The sequence below is a fragment of the Phyllostomus hastatus genome, unplaced genomic scaffold, assembly GCF_019186645.2.
Source record: "Phyllostomus hastatus isolate PE091 unplaced genomic scaffold, TTU_PhHast_1.1 phas_scaffold_1066, whole genome shotgun sequence".
NCBI lineage: Eukaryota > Metazoa > Chordata > Mammalia > Chiroptera > Phyllostomidae > Phyllostomus > Phyllostomus hastatus.
In genome coordinates this window covers 29,041,932-29,068,925 of record NW_025334004.1, presented here as the reverse complement: position 1 = coordinate 29,068,925, position 26,994 = coordinate 29,041,932, and the positions used below count along the sequence as shown (strand labels likewise).

Here is a 26,994-nt window from a genome sequence, read left to right as displayed (position 1 = left end):
CAGTTAGGGAATCTCGGGGCGGTTACCTAGTTTGATCTCCACAGTGGCCTGGTGGCCTGCCTCCCACCTTTCCTATTCATGCAGAGGGGACGGACCCTCAGCGCGGACTTGGACACACAGAGGGGACAGAGGGGACAGAGGGGGAGTGACAGCCCGCCGCTTCCCCGAGCCAATAACGGGAAGCGGTTCTGCCCCCTAAGGTCAAAGGGACTTTGTAAGAACAAAATCCAAGCTAATTCAATGCACCCACTGAATTATTTAAGTAGCAAGTCAATACTTCCCATTAGCTTCCACTTACCAACACAGCCCTGATAACAAAGGAGATGTCACTTAAGTCTATGGACAAAGTCACGAGTCAGACGGAGGAGAGGGGAAGGCAGACCTGATAGGGTTTAACAAAGACGAGAAAAGCCTCAGCCCCTTCCCAGAAGGAAAACAAATCACAGCCACACGTATTGCCAAGATCCAAAGAAAAAAATTTATTTACAATAGAGAATTTCATTTGAGACATGCATTTTCTTTCTTCTTTTTTTTTCTTTTTCTTTTTTTGTTTTTTAACAAATCAGCAAATGCAGATCAAGTTATTACACTCCTTAAGGCAAGAGTCCCTGTGCAAGCTGTATGTGTTCATATGCAGTCCAGAAGCCGCTCACCCCGGGAACTCACGGACAGAGGGCAAGGCCAAGGTCAGCGATGTGTGTTTTATTAGAGAATCAGACAGTCTCCCTGATACAGGAACTCTGAGGTCAACTTGCTATGAATTTATACTAGGAAAAATGCAAACCAATAGCAAGAAGTTCTGACAGTCTCCTTAGCACTGCACACCATCCAGCCGCCGTTATTTGGAGAGGGGACACAGCAGTGCATACGAAAGACTGAGAGCAGGGCCTGTCCCCGGGCCTGGCGGGACAGCAGTGTGCCGACGGTCATATTGCACGCAACGGTCAAGTCCAAACGTTTGGTTCCCAGTTAGCTTTTCCCCATTTTGGCAATCAGTTCATCGCAAATCTTGGTGAGTTCTTCTATCTCTTTATTCTGCAAGTGAAGACAAAAAAAGAGAAAAGATCGCTGAAATCTCCTGGTTGCTGGAAGTCAAGCCAATCGGAATGGTCATTGGGTTTTTAGGGGGATGGGATGCTCCAGGCCTAACTTGGTCCCCCTGAGAAATGACTGGCAGACAAATGATCTATCTACCTCCCAGCTCTAGCTGTGTGACCTTGGGCAAGTTGCTCAACTTCTCTGAGCCGTGGTTTCCTTATCTCTAAAATGTGGACGACACCCTCTGTTTCTCTGAGAATTAAGTGAGGTCAGAAATGTGAACTGTCCCCAGCACGGTGACCCGCACACAGTGAAGACCTCACTGGTCCTGGTTTTCTTCCCTTTATTTGCCTTTTTGATCACAGAAGGATGGGCTGGGCGGGCTCTGGGTGGCTCTTCTGAGAAATGCTTCCAGGAGGGGTGAAGCGATTCTACACGAATGGGGATCGCTGGCGTCATTCAGAAGATGCCAGATGAGACAGGGCTGCGACCCAGGGGACAGAGGCCGAGGCCGATGGCTCAGGTGTCCCGCACGCCACACCACCTGGCCCGTCCTCTGACTCCCCGTCATTACGGGGAACCAACCGCAGGCTGATCTCACACCGATGACCCGATGACCTCTAAGAAGGGGGATCGGGCGGGATGACACGCCCCCTCAGCAGGAGGGGCTCAGCTGTGGGATGGGCTAGATGCCGACCTGGTGCCAGTGTGGCTGAACAGCCAACCTCAAATGGCCTTCCCTGAGGGGACTAGGTCTTTCCAGTATCATGGGGACATTTCGCAGCCAGTGTTTCTTCCAGGCCCCCTGGAAGCTGAGTCTCAACCACAGCCTGTTCCTGAGGCTGTACGGAGGCCGCTCCTGGGAAACTTGCAACCTCCAGAGGCACGTTCCAGCCTGGAGCCCTGTGTCTCCCCCCGCCCCCCCGCCCCCCCCCCGGGCCACTCATCATTGTGCTGGTGCCTGGGGAGAATCGGCCTCCTTCGTGGAGGAGACGGTCAGCCCTCGCCGATCCTGTGGTCGTCCAGCCCCCCGCCGGGAGGGAGCCCGCCTGCAGCACCGCCTCAGCTGACCTCCCCCCGAGAGTTTACGGCTCTGACACACCCGTGGGAAGATGGTGCTCTTGTGGAAAGCCGCACCAACCACAGAGCCAGAAATTACTACTACAGCCACCACAGCCGCTGAGGCCGGGGCTGCTCATGGTGACTTTGCATTTTATTGGGGTGCTTGGCAGGCACCAGTCACCATGCTAAGCACACCCCCGGCACTGTGGTCTTGCTCAGTTTTCACCACAGTCCCTTCACGGAAGCCACCGCCCCCCGCTACTGTTTGGTGTGGAGGCTGAGGCTCAGAGAGGTGGGGCGCCGTGCTGGCCGGAGGAGGTGAGCCCAGCACGCACATTCATGCCGGCCTGGCTCCTCTTGGGCCTTGCTGGGCCACGCATTACACATGATGTCTAGGGACTGGTGGCCGGCAGGCACGAGCCGACCCCGACTCTCAGTTCCTGCACAGCCTCCCCTCGGCCCCTCGCACCATCGGCCTGACGCTGAGCCAACTGCCCATCGCAAAGCTCGGCTCCCCAGACAGAAACCTGCCGCGGTCCCCGCTGGGCAAAGGACTTCCCCGGGGGAATCCCGCGTTGGCATCTTTTAAATAACAAATAAAAAATACTGGCTGGCGTAGCTCAGTGGATTGAGCGCGGGCTGCGAATCAAAGTGTCGCAGGTTCGATTCCCAGTCAGGGCACATGCCTGGGTTGCAGGCCATGACCCCCAGCAACCGTATATTGATGTTTCTCTCTCTCTCTTTCTCCCTCCCTTCCCTCTCTAAAAATAAATAAATAAAATCTTTAAAAAAAATGAAATAGCTAAATTTCAAATATTAAAAAAATAAATAAAATAAAACATTAAAAAAAAAAAACAACAGAGACTCTCCTTTGTGTCACGTACAGTCCTTGCGGGAAGAACTCGTGGGATTCACTCATTCTTCCTGAGCTTTCATTCAAGACAAAATTACGTTTCCAGATACGCTTGTATCTTTCCTGTTACCCAGTCCCGGGCCACCCACTGTCCCCTGTGCCTTGTTTGCCGGGGAACTTAGCGTCACTTTCATTTCGCAACTGTACCGTCAGAGCAGTCCGGGCGCCTCGCGAGCCGCCGTCCTGGTTCCCGTTTTGCCTCTATCCACCTGAACTGCACCAACGTGTTGCGATGGCAACACCGTCCAATCTGGACAGAAGCAGGAGGGAATGACCTCCACCGTGTTTGCTGTATTTCTCAGCGAGAAACATTTGCTACACCACTGCCTTCATACCCCCAAATGGCTGGAGAATGTGGTCCTTAATTTACGGAGATATTTCACTTTTCAAAAGTCACCAAATACGCCAGGAGTGGATTATCAACGATCGAAGAGTGAAAACAGACGCCCACTCAGCACTAACACTGCAGTGATTTTCAGTAAGTGCCGAGTGGGCGGGGGCTGGCATTGCGCAGCGCTGACCGTGCTGCCTGTCTCCATGGTAACTGCCAAGAACAACAGTCAGAGCCAGCAACATAGAGGTGGTTGAGCATAGTCCAGGCTTTCTTTTCTTTGGTAAAAATACAATTCTACGAAGTATCGCAGGTTCAATTCCCAGCCAGGGCACATGCCTGGGTTGCAGGCCACGGCCCCCAGCAACCGCACATTGATGTTTCTCTCTCTCTCTCTCTCTCTCTCTCTCTCTCTCTCTTTCTTCCTCCCTTCCCTCTCTAAAAATAAATAAATAAAATCTTAAAAAAAAGGTAATTGTTTAAAAAAATACAATTCTAACCCTGGCTGGTGTGGCTCAGTGGATGGAGTGCCAGCCTGCAAACCAGAGGGTTGCTGGTTCGATTCCCAGTCTGGGCACGTGCCTGGGTTGCGGCCCAGGTCCCTGGTGGGACCGCTCAAGAGGCAACCACACATGGATGTTTCTCTCCCTCTCTCCCTCCCTCCTTTCCCCTCTCTCTAAAAATAAATAAATAAAACCTTAAAAAAAACACAATTGTATGACATTCAACTTCCCAGTGGCCATCTGTCTTTTTCATCCCAAGAGGAACAGGAAAGAAGGAAAGTGACCCAGGGACACGAGTTTCTGGCCGTTTGAATTCTGGGTGACTGGGGGGCCGTGCTGCACCCTGGGATGCCGAGGCAGCTGGAGTCTGGGATGCCGTCAGACTGGACCTCAGGGAACTCCGTTCCGTCACTGGAGCCGTATAATTCTCGGGGCCAGAGGGCACTTTCTAGGTCTTCCGGTTTAACCCTCCAATATTACAGACCTGGACACCGAGGGGAAGGGCGAGGCTTGCCCGGGGCCCTGACAGACGGCAGGGTGGGGTGAGGACCCGAGTCTCGCGAGTCCCAGGGCGTGTCCTGACGTCACGCAGCTGAGGTGACAGGTAGTGCCTGCCGCTGCAGAGATCCGTGTTGCTTGACCCAGGTCCCCCCGGGGACCTCAGCCGGCACCACCGGAATCTTGCTGGGTATGGGCTCCTCAGGAGGGGGGCCAATCCGAGGGCAGCTGGGTGCTGCTGGGTCAGCAGAGGCCATTTGGGAGACATGCTGGACTCCTGGGGCCACCTGCCTACAAAGGACCCCCGCGCACTGCCCGCCAGGTCCCGCCTGGTGCACGAGCAGTGCAGCCAGCTTAGGCGCCTGGGCTCCTGGGTGCCGTCCCGGGGCACGCACCCTAAGGCTCAGTCAGCCAAGCAGAATCAGGCTGCACATCTGGAAGCACGCCCAGGGAGGGGGCCTGCTGCGCCCCCCCACCGCCCCCGCCCCGCACTCAGACTGATAGCACTCCTGGGCAAAAGGGGCTTCTCCCTGAGACATCCAGGGAGGGCGTGTGCCGTGGACTGGGCACTAGATTGAAAATCAGGAAACTTGGGACCAAGCAGGGGGACCTCAGGAGGACCCCTCCCCACCACCCAGGCAAATAGGAGGACACAGCCCGTTTTCTGCACCTACCCACTGTCCTGGTGGGTCCCATCCACTCACCAGTAAGCACACTGGATGCAGTGGTTGAAGTACAAGGTAGGTGCTTAAATACTGGACAGGTAAATGAATGAAAACCAGCAACAAACACCCAAGTGGAGAGCTATTCCCAGACCAGCAGGGAGGAGGCCAGTCTGAGGGCAGGATGAAGCCGGCTCTTCCAGGAAGCAGCAGGGATATACCCCTGGAGCCCCAGTGCACCCTGGGAGCCCCGCAGGGCAAGCCCAGCCTCGGTCCCCCTGAGGGTCTGGCCGGCCTGTCTGCACGCGGGCCACCGTGCCCGGCCCGTACCTTCTGCTCCAGCGTCCTCTCCAGGGCGTCCACGCGCAGCTGCTCCTTCCGCAGGCTGGCCTGGTAGGCAGCCTGCTCCTGCTGGGCCTTGCCCCGGACCTGGGCGATCTCGGCGTTCGCCCTGTGGGAATGCGGGGGTGGGGGACTCAGAAATCATCACCCTTGAGTGTAGACATCTCCCGCCTTCCTCCTCCCAGCTCAGGGTGGCGGGGCGGAGGGGGGGGAGGGAATGGCCTGGCTCCAGCTCCCACCAACAAAGGCCCAGCACAGGCGCCCACGAGATCCCCCATCCTGAACCCCGCCCTCACGACGCCCAGGTGCTCTGAGTATGTGCCCTGGAAATTACAACACGCAGTCTCCACTGATCAGAGTGCATCAGAACTGAGTGCAATCTTATCCCGAACCCTACTGAACTGCACCCAAAAAATGCACACGGTCCCCGGGCCCACGTTAGGGGGGCCATCGGAGCTGCCGGCCAGCCCGGGACCAGCACCAGCTGTTACCTGTCCAGCTTCTCCTCTGCGTGCACCTTCAGGGCCTGGTACCTCTGCTCCTCCTTCTTCACCCGGGACAGGTACTCCTGCGCACACTTCTTCAGCACCTCTTCGTTCTGACACGACAGAGGACAGGGGTCGAGCCCGCGGGTGAAAGGCTGAGGGCTGCTGGGCACCCCAACGACCCTCTGATGAGGGTGTATGCCAGACGGCCAAGTCTGACTCCCCAGCCTGCGAGGATGGCCTTCGGGAAGCCCGGCCGTTTGTCCCCCCGCCTGGCCCACCTCCCCAACCCAACATGTCCCCACACACAAACGCACCTTGCGGAAGCCCTCCAGGACCTCTTTCATCTTCTCGTACCTCCTGAAGAGGTCCGCCAGCGATTTCTCCACGGAGTTCAGGTCAGCCAGGGCCTGCTCCTTCTCCAGAACCAGCTGCTGGACCGTTTGGTGGGAGACCGACTTCTCCCTCTGTTCATCCTCTGGCGGGAGACACAAGCACGAGACCATGGAGCCCACAGAACCCGAGCGCGGTCTTGGGCCAGCAAGGCCTCAGCCTGACTTGTGGGCATCTCAGACTCGGGAGAGACCTGTCCCTTGAGCCCACCCAGGCTCTGCATCTAAGGGAATGAACCCCGTGGCCCCTGCATCCCAGGCCTGGACCTGTGCAGTAGTAGATGGGGTGGACGTTAGCCATTGCTCTGTGACCTGATCGGTGCAGCCCCATAAAAACTATTACACTGGAGACCCCAGTGGCTCCACATGGTGGTTGACAGCAAATAAACAGACCCACGGGTGAGAAAGAAAACATCACTGGATTCTGTGCTGGGCAAAGGGACAAGGTCCTGTCGTCTGGGCTGTGAGGGGCTGGCCTTCCTAAGTAGTGTCATGGTCAAGAGATGGTCATTGAGAAAAGAAAGTCTTCTTCACCCTTAAAACATCCCATGGAGCTGCTTCTGTCAAATGAGTCTCTCAGTTTCGTACAAAAGAATTAAGTTCTGGCCCGGTTCCGAGTGGCTGGTCCCGGTGAGTGGGACTGCCCTGTCCCCAACCCCATGTCTCCAGGCCACCACAAACTAACGTTCTGCATGAACATCGCAAAAACCGCCCAGACTCGTGCGAAAGGCTCTCTCTGACCATGCTACATAACACAGCTGCTGGCCCGCATGGTGCGTGCTGTCTGCTGACCCAGGACTGGTCCGGGTGGGCGGGGAGCCATTTGTTGCCATCTGTCTACGTAGGTGACAGCCCCCATGCAGACCTGTCCCTCCGACAGGGGCGGACACCTGGGGCGGTGCTGCCCACTGCTGGGGACGGCCTCCGCATGCCGCCAGCGCCTGCTGCTCTCTTTATCTAACGCTCCCTCGCCAGCACCCAGTGCCAGACTGGGCGCCCAGAAATCCAGACCGGGTCTCCTCCCTCCTGCTGAGCACCCCAGGGGCCTCCCCTCCACCCCTGGGAACACAGTCCCACTCCTTCCCCAGACACGAGGCCCTCGGCCCCTGCCCTCCCCACCCCCAGGGCACACGGCTGCTGTGTCCTCTGTCAGGAACACGGGCCACAGAGCTGCCAGGGCCCCGGCCTCCCTCAGGCCTCTGATCCCAGGTCACCCCTCCCCCCAACCCGGAGACCCCTTCTCCGGACATCCGTGGGAAACAACGCCTCCTCTCCACTCTCTCGTCCTGTGTTCGCCTCCCAGGAGTGCCCACTCCTCCTCCTTACATCACACACACGTGCATGGTGTGCCCACGTGCGCGTCTGCCGGAGGACCCCGAGTTGGTTTCCCCCACTGCTCTGTCCCAGGGCCTGGGGCAGTGCCTGGCTCACAGGACGACTCAACACACACCCGTGCAGTGGACAAACGCGTGACGCCTCGCCACAGCCCCGGGCAGGCTTCTAATCTCCACTCGCAGCAGCTCTAGGCCCACCACAGACTTGCTCAGAAGTCCCGCCTTTCCGGGTCCTAGGGTCTCATTTCCCAAAGAAGGGGCCCTCCCACCTGAGCTGGGATCCAGATCAGGGGGGGCTTCGTTCCACCACAGGCTGGCGCAGCCCTGTCCCCCGGCCCGGTGGGTGCAGGTTCGGTAGGTCTGGGGGAGGCCTGAGAACAGGCGTCTGTGGCATGTTCCCAGGTGCATGGAGCATGCTGGGGGAACAACAGGCCTGGAAGATGCCGATGACCCCTCCGACCCTGCCTCTCAGACCGCCCTGCCACCGGAACAGTGTGGGGAGAACCCAGTGCCAGAGCCTAAGGGTCCAAGCTCAAGGCCTGGCTCTGGGGCCGCCCCGCTGTGTGGTCTGGGGCAGGGTGTCGAACCTCTGTCTCGGTCTCCTTCCCGGAAATAGGGATCCCAGGGCCGAGCTCCTGGCACTTGGGGGCAGATTAAACAAGAAAACGTGTACAAAGCCTCCGACACGCAGTGAGAACTGGGTTCAGTGGGCCGTCATCAATGGCATCACTGGCAGCGGGGAGCTGGCGTGAGGTCAGGTCACCGTGACCCACGGAGGCAGAGCTTCACGCAGGGCAAGAACAGAACCGCCAGCGCCCTGCCTGCTGCACGGTGGCGCCCAAAAGGGAGGGCGTGGCACCGTTCCGCCAGGAGCCGAGTGCTTCTCATTCTTTGAATCCGAGCCACACTTCCCCAGTTCTCAGCACGCTGCACAATGCACGCTCTGGGCCGGCGTGAGGGCATGTATACGTTTCACTTGGCTCGCAGAGGAGCCATTTGTCGAACAGGGCCCCTCTGATTTCCTGGATCGGAGACTGTGTCTGCCTCAGGTTTCCTCTCCTCCCCGTGCCACCCGGGGAAAAGTAGAATTTCCCAGCTCCAGGGAGACCCAGGAGTCCAGGGGTCGGGAAGGCTTCACACATCTTTTTGTCAATTATAGGAAATCACCCCAAACCCAACAGGCTCTGGACTTAACAACACAGCGATGTCCCTGGAGACTTTTCTGGCTTTTTTTCAGGACAAACGTGATGGAACCACACAGGGAGACAGCCAAGGCACAAAAGCGAAAGTAACAAAAACAGAAAAGCAAACAAACAAACAGAGGTTGCAAAGGGCAGGTGTCAAATTAGGTGAAAAGCATTTACTTACCAGGCTTGCCTGTTTTTGTTTTGCAAGCGAAGGGGCAGAAGCAACAGAAAATGGAAGCAAAACAGATAATCAGGGCAGTTGTTAGGAAAGCAGGAAAAAAACTGCCTGCAACCGTCTGCGACGTGGAGGGCGCGGGGTCTGTCTGTCCTGAGTGCTACATGTTCGGTGTTCCGGCTGAAAGCGTCCTCTTTGGGAACATGGGGAGAGAAGGGGCACTGATGGCAGGCCGACGTCACGGTGGTGTGGCGCGTCTGAGACGGTTAGACCAAAGCCACGGAGTCAGGGAGGGCTTGCTAGCGTGGGTGGGTGGACACTGGTGTTAACTCCAACACGCTGTTCTAGTCCCCCTGGGCCCGCATGGCCGAGCTCTCTGGGCCCGAGTTTCCCCTTCCTCAAGGAATGCTGGCTAGGGGGATGCAAACGAGCAGACAGATATGGAATCCCGACGAGACGTGAGACTCGTGGCCCGCCCGCGGCCACAGTGAGTCCCAGCCGTGCCTTGGCCCGCATCCTCCGTCCTCTACAAGGACACGAGGACCTCAACATCTACGGTGGCCCTGATCAGTGACCCGTGGCAGTGATGGACAGAGGACAACCACAGATGTGCCACCTTTCTGGTGAGGCCAGCTCTGGAAACGTGAATGGTTGAGGGACAGGAAAGGGATGCGTGAGGCCAGGGAATGGGGAATGGGGACACTGTGAGGTCCCCATCCAGAGCGACCATGCTGTGGTGTCCAGCTAGGGACACTGCAGGGGGTCTCACGAAGCCAACTATGAAAGTGCAGTGAAAGTGCTCCAAAGGGGTGAGCTCATGGCTGTGCAAGAGAGGAGCCCTTGGCCAGACACACCAGCTCTCCTGGGCGGGGGAGGGGGAGGGAGGCACTGGCAGGGACAGGGGTGGGCTGGGAGTGGCCGTGGTCGCTGGGATCGGGGTTCGGACACTCCTCAGAGCATCTGGAACTGACATCGCTGTTCTGACTACTCTGCCCTGCCAACACGCTGCCCGGAAAGCGTCAGAGCGGACTCGTCTCGTCGCCTCAAGGACAGGCCATCCACTCCCCTGCAGGGAGTCTTACTCCTTGGGTTTTCAAGAGGGAATGTCTTCTATCAAAACTGCCAGCCAAGCAATGGAAGAGGACGGCTCAGGGCAGCCCCTCCCGGCAGCAACAGCTCCAAGCCCCCCCCCCCCGGCCCCCCAGCCTAAACGTCATCGCCAAGAGAAACACAGAAACGCATGACTCTGGGGCGCAGCCCGGCGCTTCCGGACGAGCCACTGTCGGTGTGAGTGGCGGGTTCACGTCCCCGGACTCCGGGGGGCCCAAAGGCTGTGTGGGGCTTGCCGAATGCCGTGCATTGGAAGCCATAAATCCTCCCTCCCGGCCACTTTCACCGGCAGGTTCGATGCCAAAAGTCTTGTGTTTTATCTCATCCATACGTATTCGTGAATTCTTCTATCAATTTAATAAAGGGGTCTGGTTTGATGGGAAACAGGCGCCAGGTGGCCCATCTGTACAAACACCCGAATGGGCTTCCCCCCAGGCTCAGGGAGAAATGGCCTTTATGCTAATAAATCCAAGTTAGAGCTCCTCTGAATGGGAAGCACTCAACTGGCAGCCTCCTCCTCCTCACCCCCCAGGCTACTCCCACGTGAATCTCGGGGGAGGCTGGAGGGGCGGCGTGACACACGCCCCAGCGTTTGAGGCCGAGGGTCCTCTGCCAGCAGAGTCGAACCCGGACACAGAGGCTGCGGTTTGCGGAGAGCTGGCATTTTTACTCTGTACGTCCTTAGCGGGAAGGGTCTTTACAAAACTGGTATCGTGGAGCTCAGTAAATGAACAGATAAATAGATAAACGGAAACTCCCCCTCTGGAGTCCGAGCGTCCTTTTTGAAAAGCGATCATTCGTGTTAAAACTTGGGCTTAAGAACTTCTGCAAGATCTTTTCTCATTCATTATTTAAAAAGGCCCTGGCCGCCACGAGGCCTGTTGAGACGGACTCTGAGCCGTGTGCCCCAGCTCAGCGAGAGGGTGGCGCCTGGGATCAGGTCACAGGGTCTGCTGCGTCGCAGGGGAAGCAGGGGCGGGCGGCTGGACGGCCGCAGCTCTGCTGCCCTTGTCCGAGACCCCTGTGTGAACAGGCCGAGTGGGTATTTTGTCACTTACGTCTAAACTACTTTTCAGGGTTCAGGGGTTTGACTGCTGGTTTCTCCAATGAGCAAACAGGCCCCAGACGTCCCAGGAACCAGCCCCCATCCCTTTCCCCAGCGGGTGGGCAGCCCTGGCCGGGTCAAATGGTGGCCACTGAGGTGGCCGTCGGGGTTTCCCACAGGCACGAATAATGGTGAGGGACATCCGAGCAGGTGTTTCCTGGGGGGCCCCGGCTCTCCGCCCTGGGGCAAGGACCGCGGGGTCTGACGGGCGTGTAAGGGGGCCCGATCGGAGTCTCCACCTTCAAAGCCCTCCCCGTAGTCTGGAAACCTCAGGGCAGGCCTGAGCCCTGCCAGGCACGGCACCCACCTATCATCTGAGCGATGGTCTTCTCGTACTCGGCCACTATTTTCCTGTAAGAGAAGCGAAAATGCGTTGGGACCGTGACAACAGAACGGCCTTTGATTTCCCAGGGGGCCCGCGTGCCAGGCGTCAGCAGCCTGACCCATGTCAGCTCCAGAGGACAAGTCTTATCTGTCCTGGGTGGCTCACACCCCCAGGGCCACCTCTGACCTCAGCCCTCTCCTTGCACACCCAGGTAGGTGCCTTTTCCTAGCGCACAGCTCTGGACACGCCACTTCCTATGCAAAACCTTCACTGTCCCCCCACTACCTACTAAGGAAAAAATAAAGCCAAACCTGTAGCCTGACCATGCAGCCTTCCACAGCCCAGGCCCACTCTTCCTCATCAGCCTCACCTCCCGCCACGCCGTCTCATGAACACAGCGGAGAAGGAATGATCTCTTGTTTGCTCTGGACTTTCCCACCTCCGTGCCCTTGCCCGTGTTATCCATGTCCCTCCTCTATTTGCACCTTTCACAGTCTCTTCGTTTCTCAAGGCCCCCAATGCAAATGCTTCCTCTTCCAGGAAGCCTTCCCCGATTTCTCCTTCAAGCTCCCTAACATTTTATCTGACTCTTCTTCCAGCATTGCATAGAATACAAGTGGAAGAATCATGGCATGAGAGTGGGAGCTCCTCAAGGCCCACAGACATTTCTTAGTCACCTGTGTTTGGTGGGGAGGGGCAGGCAGAGGAAAGAGTAGCACTTCTTGGATAGTAGTGATAAACAGAAGCTAGGAAAAAAACACTAAGGTCCCTTGCGTGTAAGACCACCTCACTGCAGCCCACAGGTGGGAGGATCCGGGAGTGAAGGATCCCCTCCTCCCAAGTCAACCTTCCAGAAGGAGCCTCTTGAAAAAGACTTGGGGGTTCCACCTACATTATCCAATAATTATTCTCCACGGGGAGCCAGGGGCTGCTGACCACCCACAGACCCAGGGCCCGGGTTCCAGCCGACCCTCCCCCGCAGCTGTGTGACTCAGACTAGCCAGTCACAGGCCCTGGGGGCTCCGCTTCGTCCCCAGCACAGGGAGCAGGAGCCTCCATTTGGAATTGCAGGGCTGTGGGGAATTAAACGAGGTTACAAGGGACCAGAAAAGCAGAGGGCCGTCTGCAAAGGTCTCGCAGCTGCTGTGGGTCTGCCCTTGGCTTTCCGACCGAGGCCCCTGGGCCGGCGCCTCCCCCCGGGGCAGACCCACAACAAGAAGGGTGACCGTGACAGGAGCCCACTTGGGCTCTTCCTCACCCTACCCAGAAGCCTCTCTTCTATGTTTTCTCTGGTGAAATGACACCTCCTTGCATCCGAGAACCAGAAACTGGTGATGAATCTCCGCAGCTGTCTTGTTGCAACTATGACCCCTGAGGACACAGGGTGGCCCGCGGCAGGAGAGGGACGTGTCCTCTCAGAACCGCTGGGGGGGGGGGACCAAGGACCTGACGCTGCTCAGCTGTGCTGTACTTTTGCCTCATCCTCACAGTGACCCCACGAGGTCGTGCCCTCCGTGACCCCAGAGTTGCTGACAGGGGTGCGGAGGCACAGCACCCCGCGGGAACCTCTGCAGGAGCACAGCACGACCAAGTGGCAGAGCCAGGGTCCAAGCCCAGGCGTCGGGTTCGGCAGCCTTTGCCTCCAGGGGCTGGGACTTGCCCCCTTTCACAGATGATGGAAGTGAGGCAGAGTCACGGCACAGGCCCGGAGGCAGGGAGGGAGCAGAGCCCGATTTCCACCTGGTCTGGGTCCCCAGGGGGACGGGGCCGGCCCTGGGCCATCAGACACCAGCGCGGCGGCGCCGGCGGGGGACACGCGAAATCCTATCACACCGGGAGGTACCTATGGGTATAACTCCCCCGGGAGAGGAAAGGTGTTGGGGAGCTCCCAGCCTGCCCTGTGTTCTCTGCCTCATTTCAGGGCAGGCAGAGAACTAAAGCTACCTGTCCCCTCCCCACTACCCTCCTGCCCCCCCCCCCAAAAGAAGAAGAAAGTGATGAAAAAGAATGCACCCACAGGGCCTCCGTCTGAACGTGAACTAGCACAGTCACGTAAACCTCCAGGAGTGGTCCCGAGGGCCTCGGCCGAAAGAACGAACTCACAGAATTTTTTGGAAGGTATTACCGTATTTTTGGACCATAAGATACACCTAGGTTTTAGAGGAGGAAAATAGGAAAAAAAAACTTTGAAGCAAAGAATGTGGTGAAATATTGAATAACATAATATTTCACCAATGTAAATGCAAACAGAACTCAACGGCAGCATTAACCACCATTATTCCTCCCAAATTGGGGGGCAGGGGTGCGTCTTATAGTCCAAAGAATACGGTACTTGACCTAGGAAACGGGGTATGATTACCCAGTTTACTTGCTACTCAATATGCAATTGATTTTGATAATAAATGAACCCCTGCTGTCTCAGTGAGATGCCCTATGAACGTACAAATTCTCCAACTAATTTCTAAACGTTCATCCATTCCTTGACTCCCAACTTGGAGGAGGAAGGAACCCTACCACGGATTTTCAGCGCAGCACAGACCCGCCTTGTAACAGGGACCGTGCTGTTATCCCTGCCTTCTCTTGCAGCCGGAACACCCAAGAGGCGACCCAGCCGGAGCGGAAGGAAGGCAGGGGAGAAAACGTGCACCGTGCTTCCTAGGCCAGGACATCCCAGGGGAAATGCTAGCCCCACAGACGGTTTCTCGGTTTCCAAGACGACGAGAAATGCAGGAAGGAAATAAAGGGGACAAGGGGCAGCGGACACGAGAACAAGGCAGGTAGGCCGGTGATGGGTACAGGAGAAAGAGTCTGGGGTTTGCGGTCAGAAAGGTGAATTCAGACTCATGTTCTTCTAACAAGAAGCTCCAGGACCGTGGGCAAGCCGCCTGACCTCGCTGAGCCTCCTGCCATCAAACAGAGCTGACCGTCCTTCTTGAGGGCTGGGGGGAAGATGCAGAGACCGTGCAGCCTGGGCGACGCCTGGCACGTGGCAGGAGATACTATCTAACATGGTACCAACACGCATATTAACACAGCAGCTATCCCACGCCTGTTAAAAAGCAGCAACTGAAAATAAATCCTTCAAATGAAATTTGGGAGAGAACCTAAGTGTTTATCCATGGAGACTAGTGAAATTGGCTATGTTATAACCGCATGAGGACTACTGAGCAATAGTTAAAACAATGAGGTGGAGATGCGGCAAAACTGTCCCAGGTATGCTAAGTTACAAAGGAGTGTAGAATCACAGATAGCTCCACTTTTGAAGAAAAAAAGGAGCCTCTGTGGGTAATGTGCACATTTGCCACGAGAAATGGAACAATCTGGGAAGAAGTCGCCAGAAATGGTGCCCAGCAGATGCCTGAGGGGTGCGGGGCTGGAGGCCGGTGGGGAAAGAGATTTGTTTTTTGACGGTGTGTACACTTACTGCAGTATTTAACCCACACCCTTGTGACTTTAATCACAAGTAGAACGGTAAAAACACTTTCGTGAAAAATGTGAGCCTTGGTGAAACAGGGCAGATCACTTCTACAGAAGACACTATTCGTGGGCCACACCAGCTCCACCTGTGACCAAACCACGGGGACGGGGGCCCGAGCGCCACACTGACCTCATCTCCATCACTTCCCGCCGGCTTTCTTCGTATTTCTCCTTCCACTCGGACACCTCTCTCTCCTTGGTTAGGATCTGGCCCCAGAGAGAAGACGAGAAAGGTTAGCCCCCAGTGAGTGAATTCAGATCTGAGTGATTCACCGACCGAGACAAGGAGACAGGAGGCAAATGTGGGGTTAATGTCTCCTACATCCAATAATAATTGCATTCAGAGAACTTCACGGAGCACAAGAGACAAACAAGCCAGACCTCAGGCCTTCACAGCGCCCACTGGGCTGCAACTAAAAGGCACGTGCCTTTTGTTATAAATCAAGAAAGACCATAGACGCTCGTTCAACAGTTGTGCCCAGAAGGTCAAAACCCACAGTTTGCCGCCTGTCCACGCCAGTGGGGGTCACAGGAGAACGTCAGTGTCCAAAGATGGACGGGGGTATGTGTATTTATTTACATGTGGCAGACACGGGAGCCTTTCCCCGGGCAGCCCGAGCTGGCCTCGGCCGCACCCGGGCCACACTCACGCCGCCGTACCTCTGCTCTGGCGACCTGCAGGGCGGCGTCCAGGTCGGGCGGCTGGAACAGGAGGCCCGCAGGCTTCTCCACCTCGGCGGTCCCGATGCGGGAGTACAAGGCTGTTTTGGAGATGGGGACGTCTGGCGGGTGAGCAGCTTCTCTCTGCGGAGTGGGTTTTAATTAAAAAAAAAAAAAGTTACCCTCCGTCCTATGACAAAGAGGACTGCATTCATCCTCTCGTGAATGGGTCAGTTGTATGGTTTGGAAACAGAGAACATCCAAAGTATGAGAAAATGCTGGGACTAATGGATGGGGGGATGGCGGACACAGTCTATGGAAATCGATCATTCTGCACCTGGGCAGGCGGACAAAGGGGCCGATGGCGGAGGCCTCCCCCGCGCCCAGCCCTCGGGGTCCAGCGTGTCTGGTGCCCGCTTATCACTGCCATTTATCAGCCGCCGAGGCATTTAGGCACAGCGCGTAAGAACTGAGGTCCTGTTCTCCTGCAGGCGCCCCTTGCCAAACAAAAACCTGACGTGAGTGACGGGGAATCCCAGCCTGCGCTCGCCTAGCTAGTCTCCAGTGACGGCAGAGCCGATCATTTTTATAAGACGGTCCACTGTGTGCCAATCCAGGGGGCGGGGCATGCGGCGAGCTCCGTCGGAGAGGACACGGCTCACACAGAGTTTCAGGCCTACCGGAGCTGCCAACCCCCATCACCTTCCACAGGCTAGTTCCCGGCTGCCCGAAGGCAAGGGTTCAGTCGGGGCTACGTGGCCTTCGGCCCGTTGTGTCCTCGGGGAAACCGAAACCCAGATCGAGGGCAATATCCACCTTTGCGGACGAGGCGGTCCACAAGCGGTGACGTTCCCCGCGCCCTCTAACTGATCCCGGATTGACGGTGCTCCCTCAACAGGGGGGGAGGTCTGCGGTTCCCCCCCCCCCCCCACCCTTCGCACAAAACGATCAGCAGTCGCCAACACGCTGGCAATGCGGTGTTAGGAGCATCCCCACCCAGCACAGCCCGGGAGTCAGTCAGTCCAGTTCCACGGCACCAGGAGCGCCCAACCCGTCGACCTCTCAGTCCTATTCATCAACCTCCCGGCCGCCGTGGCTGCCGAGGCCAACCTCCGCCCTGGTTACGAGCGTCCCGTGCCATGCTACGCGGCGGTGGTCTGGCAGGCACGGTGGGCTGACTGCTTCTTCCTCGGGAATTTACGGGAAAAAGCGAGCAGTGAACAGAGCCCTGTGGCGTGGTAGACAGACAGAGATTTGGGGGAAGAACAGTGCGGACTCATCTTGTAAATGGCAGCAGGTAAGATTAAAGAACCAACAGGCACCAGGAAGGGGGTGCACCCGAAGGCATCTGAGCAGAATTTCTGTCCCTGGTCACGGGAACAGGCGTGCCCCCCCCACCACCGTATCCGGGAAAGTGACCCTGAGACGGCCAAGGGAACTGGGGCGGAAGTTGAATGGATAGGACTGGAGGTGCCCGGGTGAGTTAGGGCCGGTTAGTCGTGCGCATGCGTGGTGAACTCAACGGTCCAGGCCATCCTGGAAGGGAGCCCTGTCCTCGGGTTTCACTGCCCCTGCCTGGCCTTGCGCGCTGGGACCCGAATGGTGGCAACGGCCGGTCAGAGAGGGGAGCGCACGGTTCTCGTCCAACCAGACCCTGGAGACACGCTCCCGTCTCAAACGGGACACCGAGAGCTTTTCAGCCTCGGGTCCTAGACAAGCCCGGGACAGGGCGCTGGACCAGAACACAGGTAGGTGCACAGCCCTCAGGAGCAGGCGGGCTGGCCTCTCGGAAAAAAGTCGCCGGCCGGGGCAGAGCCTCTCCGGTCCTGTGCACAGGAAAATCTTGGCCGCTTTAAGTATTTTAAAAGTTCTCCCTGCGAGAAACTTCTCCGGAAGCAAGTGGAAAATTACGCCTCCACATCAAGACTCATCGTCGTCTGTGTTTGTGGATAAAGTTCATAAACACAAAATTCCAAAGAGGAGTAAAAACGGTTCCCATCACTTTTTAAGTAAAATAATGTGTTCTTTGAAAAAAAAAACCAGAATAGTTAAACTTTCAAAATGGAAATCCCGGTCCTTCCACTGCAGATGAAAAAAAAAATGGAGGATGGAGAGATTTGGCCGAGGTTTCCCAGACGGAGATTCAAGTCCTGACCCAGGATCCACCAGCCCTCGGAAGTGCAAGAGGAAGTGCATTACAGCTAACTGTGTCGTGCTGGGCAGAAACGAAAGCTGACCAACGCGGGAATTAATGATCCCCAGGCTGCCTTTGCAAAGCAAGGGAGAGAATGAAAAAGGAGAAAAACAATGAGCTCTCCCAGGAAACACAGAAGGTTGCTGCCCACTGCCGTGACGCCGTGTCCCTCTTCACCTTGGCCACCTGGTGTTTTCAGTGAAGGAGCGGATGACGCCAGAATCCCGTTGGAGTCGCTACCTGAGTGTCTGTGTGAGTGAAATTCGAGGTACGCACCCTGCTTTTCTCTCACAACCAAGACCTGTTTTTAGCCGAAAGTAATAGGTTTGTCTCCCACTGATATTTTAAGATCAGATTTACATTAAGCTTGGTTTTTCTTATATAACCCTCCGCATGCTGCTTTAGAGGAGCCGAAAAGCTACTAGAATCACAAATTAACGTCGTGTGACACGGCCGTGGCTCAGAGGTCACGAGCCTATGGCACCGACTCCCAACCCCTCCACCCGTGCCCTCCAATCGTGCTCCCTGCGGGCACAGTCACTGCGGTCAGATCTGCAGACCTCACGCCTGGGGTCCTTCTAGCCTTGCAGTCAGGGGCCGGGGGCCCGGCCACTCACCCGGACTCAGTCCCCCTGTGGCCAGTTCCCTGGTGCCGAGCCTCAGGGACAAGCTGCCACCTCTGGGACCAAGGCAGGTTCTCTGTCCCCAGGAGCCAGGCTGGCCGAGCAGCAGGGGAGGAAGGCACTGGGGTGGGGAGCAGGAGGAGAAATCAGGCAGGGAGACCACAGCAAGCTGGGCCAAGGGCATGGAGCGTGGACACAGGCTAGGTGCTTGGGGGTGTCCAGGCCACACTGCGCCAGGCTGGGCAGGAGAGTGGCCTCGCCCCAGGGCCGCCCCACCCAACCCTGACAAAATGAGGAAGGCCCTCCCGTGGGAGCCACTGCCAGGCGCTGCCAGACACTCCCGAGTCCACACACACATGGCCCCCATCCTCCTTGACACGCACTGCAGGTGACAACCACACCTCCTCGGAACCCGCGGGAAGCTGGGACCCGCGTGCCAACCCTCTGTCACCGCTCTGCAGCCTGTTCCCGTGGCTTTCAGGCCGCATGCTGCTCAGCGTTGGGGATGGTGGGTAGTTTCCAGACACAAGGGGAGAGGTCCAGCCACTCACCAGCAGGACAGGTGGCCCCTGACCTAACTCTTCAACGACATAAAGTCCAGGCGTCCGCCTCGATAGGCCAGGCCTTCTGGAGGGTTCCGGCACGGAGGATTACCGTCTTTTCCCTCACAACACTGCCTGTTTCTAGGACTTCCCCCAGTGCTGACGCTGGCCACTCGTGAATGCCTGTCCCCAGATTACCCAGACACACCCTTCCTTCTCTGTGTCTCGACCCCTTCATCCAGAGGGGCCAACGGTTTTAGGGATCGTCACCAATGTCTGCTACACACACAAATTAAAGTACTCCCCCACTCCCTGCCCTGTGCGCCCCTTGGAAAGCCACACAGATGGGACTTTTAGGTTCCGTCTAAACTCCCTGAGTTTAGGTGAAACTCAGGGCTGCCATACCACACAGCCATGCCCCTTGTCAGATTTGCTCCCAGGACAAAACTGAATTCGATTTGGCCAGAATCATGTGGATGGATGGCACTAAGGAGCCACAGTCGGACACCCCAGACCCTCAGGAGGAACCTTACTGTGGCCGCCCAAGGCTGGGGAGACCAGCTGCCCACCTAGAGGGAAACATAAACTTAAGCTGCTTGGAGGGACACCCACATATCCCCCTTCTCTTTCATGCCCTCAGTGTGGTTCCTTTGTTCCAAGTGGTTTCATTCTTGCATTGTCAACAACGCAAGGCCATACCACCAGAAAGACCCGCGATGTCACCGGCACTGAAATAGACGGGCAGAGATAACAGCAAATCAGACCCACGGCAGCCGCTGTGTCCCTACGTCGGCGGTTCCCAGTGCCGGGAGGGGCCGTCGGGCACCCGTGACCAGAAACCCCTAGGAACGGAAGTGGGTTCAGGTAAAGGGCTCTCACCTTTGGGTGGGTCGGGAAATGGCACCTACTTCCCCTGGCCCAAGGCCACGCGACAATATGCTTCTTACAAAAGCAGTGCAAGTTACTACGGCAGAAAAAAATGTCCCTTCCACTCCCAGACACCCCCCCCCCCCCGCCACCCACGGGATGTTTCTCTGAGCACGCCCTTCTGAAACACACGCGGAGGTAGGGAAGCTGGGGCTGTCTCTCCCACCCATGCTCGGTACAGTCACGCCGCAGTGTCTTCTAGATCAAAACCGGGGCACATGGTCTGAGGACAGGCTGTGACTGGCAGGCAGTCAGCTGCTGGCCAGTGCTTGCGGACTGCCATCTCCGATGTGGCCTTCGAGGGGGGAGGCGGGGGCACCAGGCACCCCAGGACGTTTGCTACCCCGTCTGAACTACTCATTAGAATATTCTCAATTCTGCCTCAGACTCCGGAACAGGAATGCACCGTATTTGTAGTATTCTGCCTTTAAGCCACTACCCAAGGACATCAAGCAATAAATCTCACGGGGGAAAATGCTCACCGCTTAATGCTTTCTAAAGTTCTCAAGTGCATGGGAATTAAACCCAAGTTTATGGGTTGGCCACAAGAGCAAGGACATCAGCAATCTATTTTATACTCTTGTCCCTGCCCTCTGTCCCACCGTGTCCATTCTGGACACCCAGGGTGACCCCTTCTTTCACTAAAAGGTGTCTCTGCGCCCCCTCACCCCCAGCTCCAGGGAAACCACCAGTGGGTGCTCCGGGTACAAGCGGCAGACGAACCCCTGACCCTGTACGAGGACGAGGGACGGGCGAGACCGCTGACCCCTCTGCCGGGGGAGCTGCTGCTTGGATGGGCGAGGCGCCCTGTCTGGAAGTCTGAGCTCCGGGTCCTGCCAGGCCGGCAAGTCACTGCCAGGCCTCGGGCTGGTGCCGTGGCTCCCTTCCCCCTCGGTGACATGGGACTCAGACCCACCTACTTAGGAGGGGTGCTGCGAGCGTCTGTCTGATCAGGTAACAGACGAGAAAGTGCAGGTGAGCTCACAGCAGCAGCTCTCCTCTATCGCACACCTACTGTGTGCCAGGCACAGTGCTGCTCTGCACATCACCTATGGTGCTCACAGCAACCTGTGGGCTGGCTGTGGCCAGTCACGTCTCACAGGTGTGCATCTCACAGGCGGAGCAGCCGAGGCTCAGAGAGGTCCCCCAGGGTCATGCAGGGCCACAGCGCGGGCCGCGGTCCAGCTCTGGTCTGACACACCAGGTTCCCGGGGCCACTCAGCTTGGGGTGGGCTCAGCCTTGCAGAGCCACATGCCGCTTTGCGAGTCTTTAGCAACCCATTCAAACTGTTAAAAAAAACAAACACCCCACACTTGGAAGCCAGGCAGAAGATTGTGGCATGCCCTGTCGAGAACACTCGCCACTGCAGAGCGGGGTCTGGCAGACCGCGATGCACCGCCGGCAGCCGGCCGGCCGCCCGCCCGCCGGTGTGCACAGGGTCTCGCTCGGCCCGCCACAGCCACCCGTCAACGCGCCGCCCGCGGCCGCTCCCGAGCGCGGGTGCAGAGCTGCACAGACTGCATGGCCCACGGAGCCTACAGCACTTGCCACCTGCCCTCCGAGGAGAGGGACGGCTTTTCTGTGACCCTCCGGACCCTGGCCGAAGGGCCGTCGGACGTCTCGGGACGGCCTTGCTGTCCCTTAATACTGACTCCGAACCGGAGCCCAGGCTCAGCACAAGGAGAGAGTAACTTGTAGAAAACAGAAGAGCTACAAATCGTCTTGGTTCCGATGAGAAACCAATTTTAGAAATAAGACAAGACCTCCACGGTGGTGGTGATCTGGTGGTTCTGCGCAGCTCGCCGGAGCCAGCCGGACCTCTCACCTCACTGTACGTCCTCTCGCCTCTCACCCTCCTCCCCCCACCCCCGTGACCGCACTGACTGTGCCTCGCCCCCTCCTGTTTGCTTCCATGCGGCCGGCTCTGCCCTCCCTGCCGGCTCCCTCGGTCCCGGGTTAGAGGGGGTCTCAGACACGTGCTCGGTGCGCATTTAGGCAGGCGTTACGCTTTCGGCTGTTTGCGGAATTAGACGTGGTCGAACACCAACAACGCCGGCCCGGCCGAGGGTTAGCAGAGAAGCGTCCGCACCGCACACCATTCTCGAGAGGCGGGGCGCCTCGTGGCAAACCGGCAGGTACCTTGGCGTCGGGGCGGCCGCGGGAGGCCAGGGCGATCTGCCTGGCCAGCTTCAGCGCTTCTATCCGCATGATGGCAAACTCTAGCTCCTCCTGCCGGGGCGGGGGTGGGGGTGAGGCGGGGGGGGGGTGGGGGGGCGGGGGGGCGTGAGCCGCGGGGGGAGACGCACCAAGACAGGACATAAATGTGTCCACATCCACGACATGACAGTGTCTCGTGAATGCGTCATGACAGGTACTCAGGCGAACACACGCTCGGGCTCCCTTTCACAGTGACCACCTCAGCAGATCATGAAGCATGTGTTTCATTTTCCCTCTCTCTCTCTCTTTTTTTTTTTTAAGTCACCCTTTGGAACGTCTATCAGGAAATAGTGTGCATTCAAATGTGACCTGATTTTTTTAAAATGCAGTAAGAATTGTTACTGTGCTCTTTCCTCTGATGTCTTTCCTTTTGCTCATTTAGCACAAAGCTGGCAAACAATGTCCTCGAACGGACTCATGTCTCCCGAGCAACAGTTAGCAATCTCTCTAGGCCTGCTCCGAACCCCATCTCGAGGGCATCGGATTAAGCTGTCGAGTTTAAAGCACCGAGCAGGTCACGGGCTCGGCTCCAGATGCGGGACCGAGTCCAGATGCGGTCTCGGCGGGAGTCGGAGAGCCGAGTCTGTGTAAATAGCTCGGCTCCGTGACGATCCAAGACCCTCGTTTCCGTGAATAAATCACGCAAACTGCTTTCGGGGCTATCAGAACTTCTGAAAAATGACCGGGCCCCGGTTCCAAATTGAAATACAATGGTCGGGCCCACATGTAATCACACAATTTATAGCGCTGTGTGTGGTGTCGTGGGAACAGAACACCACACACGTCAGTCTTGGGGGTGGGGGGGAGACATTTCATGCGGAACATGCTCCGCAATGCTTCCTGAAACCCATCCTTTCCAATGGCCTTTGGGGTGCAGAGGTTCATTCTCTACTGAGGTTTTGACAAACTCCCCAAAGCTCACACGTGGGCTACAAACCTGGAGTTTCTGAGCAAAGAGTGGGGGGTTCTTTTCTGCTAAGTCAGGTTCCAGATAGTCCAGCGCACCACAGAGGGAGGCCGGGTGCGCCAGCCTGCTGAGGAGGGCGTCAGCAGAGGCAAAGGCACCCTCCGGAGCTGTCTGGAGGCCGGCGGGGGGGACAGAGGAGAAAGACAGGAGAGCAGAGTGTCATCGATTCCAAGCAAGGACCACGCATCTATTTGCTGGACATTTCTGCCTTCAGGCTAAAGAGAGGGTCAGTCAGGGCCTGCCTAGTACTGCTCATTTCCTCTGGACTGGGTCCCACAGGCTGACCATGGGCCCCTTGAGAGTGGCAGGCCCCGCCCCCTCCCCAAATGCTGCCTGAGGAACCTCCCCGCCCCCCACCCCACCCCCAGCTCCCTAACTGGTGGGTGGGGGGAATGGCACCATTCGCTTATTTATTGGAAAATCTCGGTGGGCAGGGGACAAGCTATTTGATGGGTTTTCCAAACATGACATAATTCTTTGAAAAAATACCTCCCAGGATAAACATCAAAGAAAGTAAGGTTTTGGCCAAGGTCATTTTCTAAACAATGAAAAGAGAATTTCAAAAGACTTCAAAATCAGAAGCCAGCTTTGTAGGTGCACCCTCCACAGCGATCTACTTGCGAGATTATTTGAGTTCTATGTAGACTCTTTTTGCTCATAGTTTCCCGCTATCCAGCTGCCAGACACATAGTAGGTGCTCAATAGATATTCGATGCACGCATTAGGAATTCATTTACTAATATGGAACAAAGGATAAACACGCTCAACCAACAGCTTTGAACCCCCTTGGAGACTGCTAGGAGGGAGGTGACAGGAACACACATAAGATTCGCCTAGAAGGGGGGTCCGTGTTAAATAGACAAGGAGGGGGACATGGGAGTGGCTTCGGCTCGGCCGATGTGCCCAGAGGCAAGAGGCATAAGTCTCTGTCTACAAGACACGAGGGGTTTCCCGTCACCGAGGACCAGAAAAATCACAGAAAGGAGAGCGTCTCCTGCGCTGCCACTGTCTGCCCCTGAGAAGCAGGTACAGACTGAGGACAATCCCAGAGCAATCCTAAAGGGCTACCAGGGGAAAATAAATAGCCCCGAAGGCAATCAAAACACTTGGGTGATCATTCCACAACCGCGTGCGTAAGAACAGAAAGCCCTTCCTCATTATGGTAGGGGTCCCCGAGGCTGGCTTCTGTGGGCCAGGGGGTGGGGTGGGGCCCATGCCAGGCACCAGGTGAGTACCTGGCCCCTTGGTGGTGGGATCCAGTCGGCCCTGGCCTCCACCCCAGGGATCTCAGGACCCTCTGACCTCACTTACAATTTCGATGGTGTCTGAAGCGGTGCCCAGGGCCATGGCCTCCAGCTCCTTCTGGGAGGGTTTCTCTGGCCCCTGCAAGTGTGGCTCTTGGTTGGGGGCCAGCCCTCGTGCGACGGGATGGGGGATCTTTGCCCCAGCGTTCACAAGGGCTTCAGTCTCCTCAAAACTTGACCTGAGGAGGAGGCAAAGCACATCTTTAGCACTCTCGCTGGAAATCCCATGGAAACAGGCCTGGATGCCCCGCCCCAGTGAACATCCCAAGGGCCCGGACTGCCAGGGCTGCGCTCCCAGAGGGAAAGGGCGTAGGTCTTGGGTGGCTGGGGCCTGCAGGCTGGGCACCCCGAGGGGGGGGGTGGCCCAGCCCCATGCCAGGGCCCGCTGACAAGGGCAGGTCAGAAGCACAGACGTCACTGGCTAAGAGGCAGGAGCTGTGGAGTCGAGCAGACTGCCAGCCGCTTGGGTGTGTACCCCCGGGTGGAGGTGACCGGGTCCTATGTCTCCACTTCTGCAAGACGGAGGCACTACACCTCTCTGTGAAGGTCACCTGCATGTCAGGTGCCACCTGCAGGTAAAGCACTTAACGCTGGGCCTATCACGTGGCGCCACTGTTGTAACAACAGCAGCAGCAGCAGTAACCTCGCCACGCCTGGCAGACTCTACGGTGAGTCCGGGAGGTCAAAGCCACAGCTTTTGTTCCTGCCCGGGGAAAGGGGCAGGCAGGAGACCACGGGAGGGTCCCAGCCCTACAACGATGCCCAACCCGTACCCTGTCCAGCAGCACACAGCTCAGAACCGAACCCCGTCGAACGCTAGTATTCATGTCGATATGGATAATCAGCGTTTATGGGGCGCTTTGTGTGTTCCAGGCCCCACGGCAACTGCTTTCCTTAGCGCCCCTCGGCGTGTCCCTCCCGATGGCGCTGGAGGGCAGCTGCCCCACCGTGGGGGATGCCTGCGAGGCGGAAAGCCTCGTTTGATCTTCGTCTGACCCCGACGGGGCCCGTGGTACTGGCACCCCCGCTTCACGCACAAGGCAACGCAGCACGAGGGGCGTCGAGTGGCTTGCGTCCGATCACACGCCCAGCAAGGGCCGGGGTGGCACACGGGCTCCGAGCGCTGCAGCTCACTGCCTCCCCAGGGGACAAATGACAGAACGAAGTTGTGTGTGCCCTGGGGGGCGATGGGAGAGGCAAGCACATTCAGCTGTGAAAGGATTTCGCCTTAGTCCAAAGGGTGGCCAGTAACGAACCCACTGCATTTACGTCTGGGTGGACAGTCAGCTGCCCGGACACACGCCAAGGAGACGACGTCAGGACAGCAGTGCCAGCGCACTCAGAGGCTGGGGGACCCTGGCCTGCCCTGTGACCCTCTTATCACAGCTGTCGTACCCTGAACATGGCGTCGGGGACTCCGACATCTGGACGGGGGGAGACTTGACCGGGCTCTCCTGAGACGTGTCGAACATAAGGTACAAGGCCGGTTTCTTGGGGGCGTCATCGTCCTGCTGTAGGGGGTGAAAATGCACAGGTCAGCTCGGCTCCCACTGGCCGGGACAAGCTGCAGAGACGTCACCAGAGCGCTCTCGATAGGAACACAGCTCATCAGAGAAAAGCCTTTGTTTTGCTTAAGCCAGAGGAGGGGGGCAGACAGAGAGCAACTGCGTGTGGCTGGGAATGTTTTCGAGGGGAGAAGGGTTTTCACAGCATCGTTGGTCACGTTCTCTACGGGGCGGGGTGGGGCGGGTTGGGGCAGGGAACGGTGCTGGCCACTGAGGTTAAACAGAGGGGCCGGCAAAAGCCCAGTCTGGGCATTGCCCACAGTTGTGAGGCGGGAGGAGCATGACGACCCAGCGTGATGAGTGCCGCTATTGTGGCTGGCTGACCTCCAGCTGCAGTTTAGAGGCGGCAGCCCAGCATTGACAACCATGCAAGAAAGACGAAGAGGGACACACGTGGGCCACTCGGTGTCACGGCACCCCCAGACCTCTAAGGGTATCCCTGGCAGCAGCACAGTGCAGAGGTCATGCGTGGGACCAAATGCTCCGTGGCAACAGATATGAGGCCACAGAGACAGCTGCCCATCATAACCACTGAAAATACAGAGGGAGGGGGTGTCACAGGAAGAGACAATCTTCCGTCACATAACGCAACTGATGAGAAGACCCCAGAAAACGGTCCACCTTAAAAACCTCCTGTTTAAAAGAAACCTCTGATTAGTACTTTGTCAGGCTAGGGAAGTTGTTCTGTAGGAAGGCTAACCGCGTTCTATCATTTTCTCCCTGAAAATGTCATCTGAGGTGGCCTGGGTACAACCCTCAGATTCCCAGCCCCAGTTCTCACTCTCACGGTGCCCCCAGGATGCAGCAGGCACTGGGGGCCCTGCATTTGAGGTCTCAGTTTCTGGGGATGCTTTGCACACAGGAGGAGGCCCCTGCTGTGTTTTCACGATGAAAGGACAGGATGGGAAAGCCAGTGCCCTGATTGGCTGGAAGGAGGAAAACTTACAGGTAAGGAGGAGCCAATTTTCTCCATGTATTCAATTTCATAGGAGTTCCTGTAGTCCAGCTCTGCAGAAGGAACAAAAGGAGAGATGTTAGCGCCAGAGAAAAACATG

General features: G+C 57.2%; 1 protein-coding gene across 14 annotated transcripts in view; it reads right to left on the bottom strand.

Moving 5' to 3' along the window:
- Nucleotides 1-455: 455 nt before the first annotated feature.
- The window catches only part of TACC2 (transforming acidic coiled-coil containing protein 2), a 179,022-nt gene continuing 152,483 nt past the window's right edge, over nucleotides 456-26,994 (bottom strand). For 9 of the 14 annotated variants that reach the window (XM_045854245.1, XM_045854247.1, XM_045854248.1 and 6 more), the window contains 12 exons: nucleotides 26,886-26,947; nucleotides 25,770-25,885; nucleotides 24,382-24,553; nucleotides 23,041-23,181; nucleotides 22,026-22,115; nucleotides 15,600-15,743; nucleotides 15,070-15,146; nucleotides 11,445-11,488; nucleotides 6,152-6,312; nucleotides 5,841-5,947; nucleotides 5,338-5,458; nucleotides 456-1,035 (listed from right to left, as the gene is read on the bottom strand). In XM_045854245.1, coding sequence (XP_045710201.1) covers nucleotides 970-1,035; nucleotides 5,338-5,458; nucleotides 5,841-5,947; nucleotides 6,152-6,312; nucleotides 11,445-11,488; nucleotides 15,070-15,146; nucleotides 15,600-15,743; nucleotides 22,026-22,115; nucleotides 23,041-23,181; nucleotides 24,382-24,553; nucleotides 25,770-25,885; nucleotides 26,886-26,947 — 1,301 coding nt within the window. In that variant the 3' untranslated portion in view covers nucleotides 456-969. The remainder of the gene's footprint in view (nucleotides 1,036-5,337; nucleotides 5,459-5,840; nucleotides 5,948-6,151; nucleotides 6,313-11,444; nucleotides 11,489-15,069; nucleotides 15,147-15,599; nucleotides 15,744-22,025; nucleotides 22,116-23,040; nucleotides 23,182-24,381; nucleotides 24,554-25,769; nucleotides 25,886-26,885; nucleotides 26,948-26,994) is intronic. The other 5 variants (XM_045854249.1, XM_045854254.1, XM_045854255.1 and 2 more) reach the window with 2 other exon arrangements.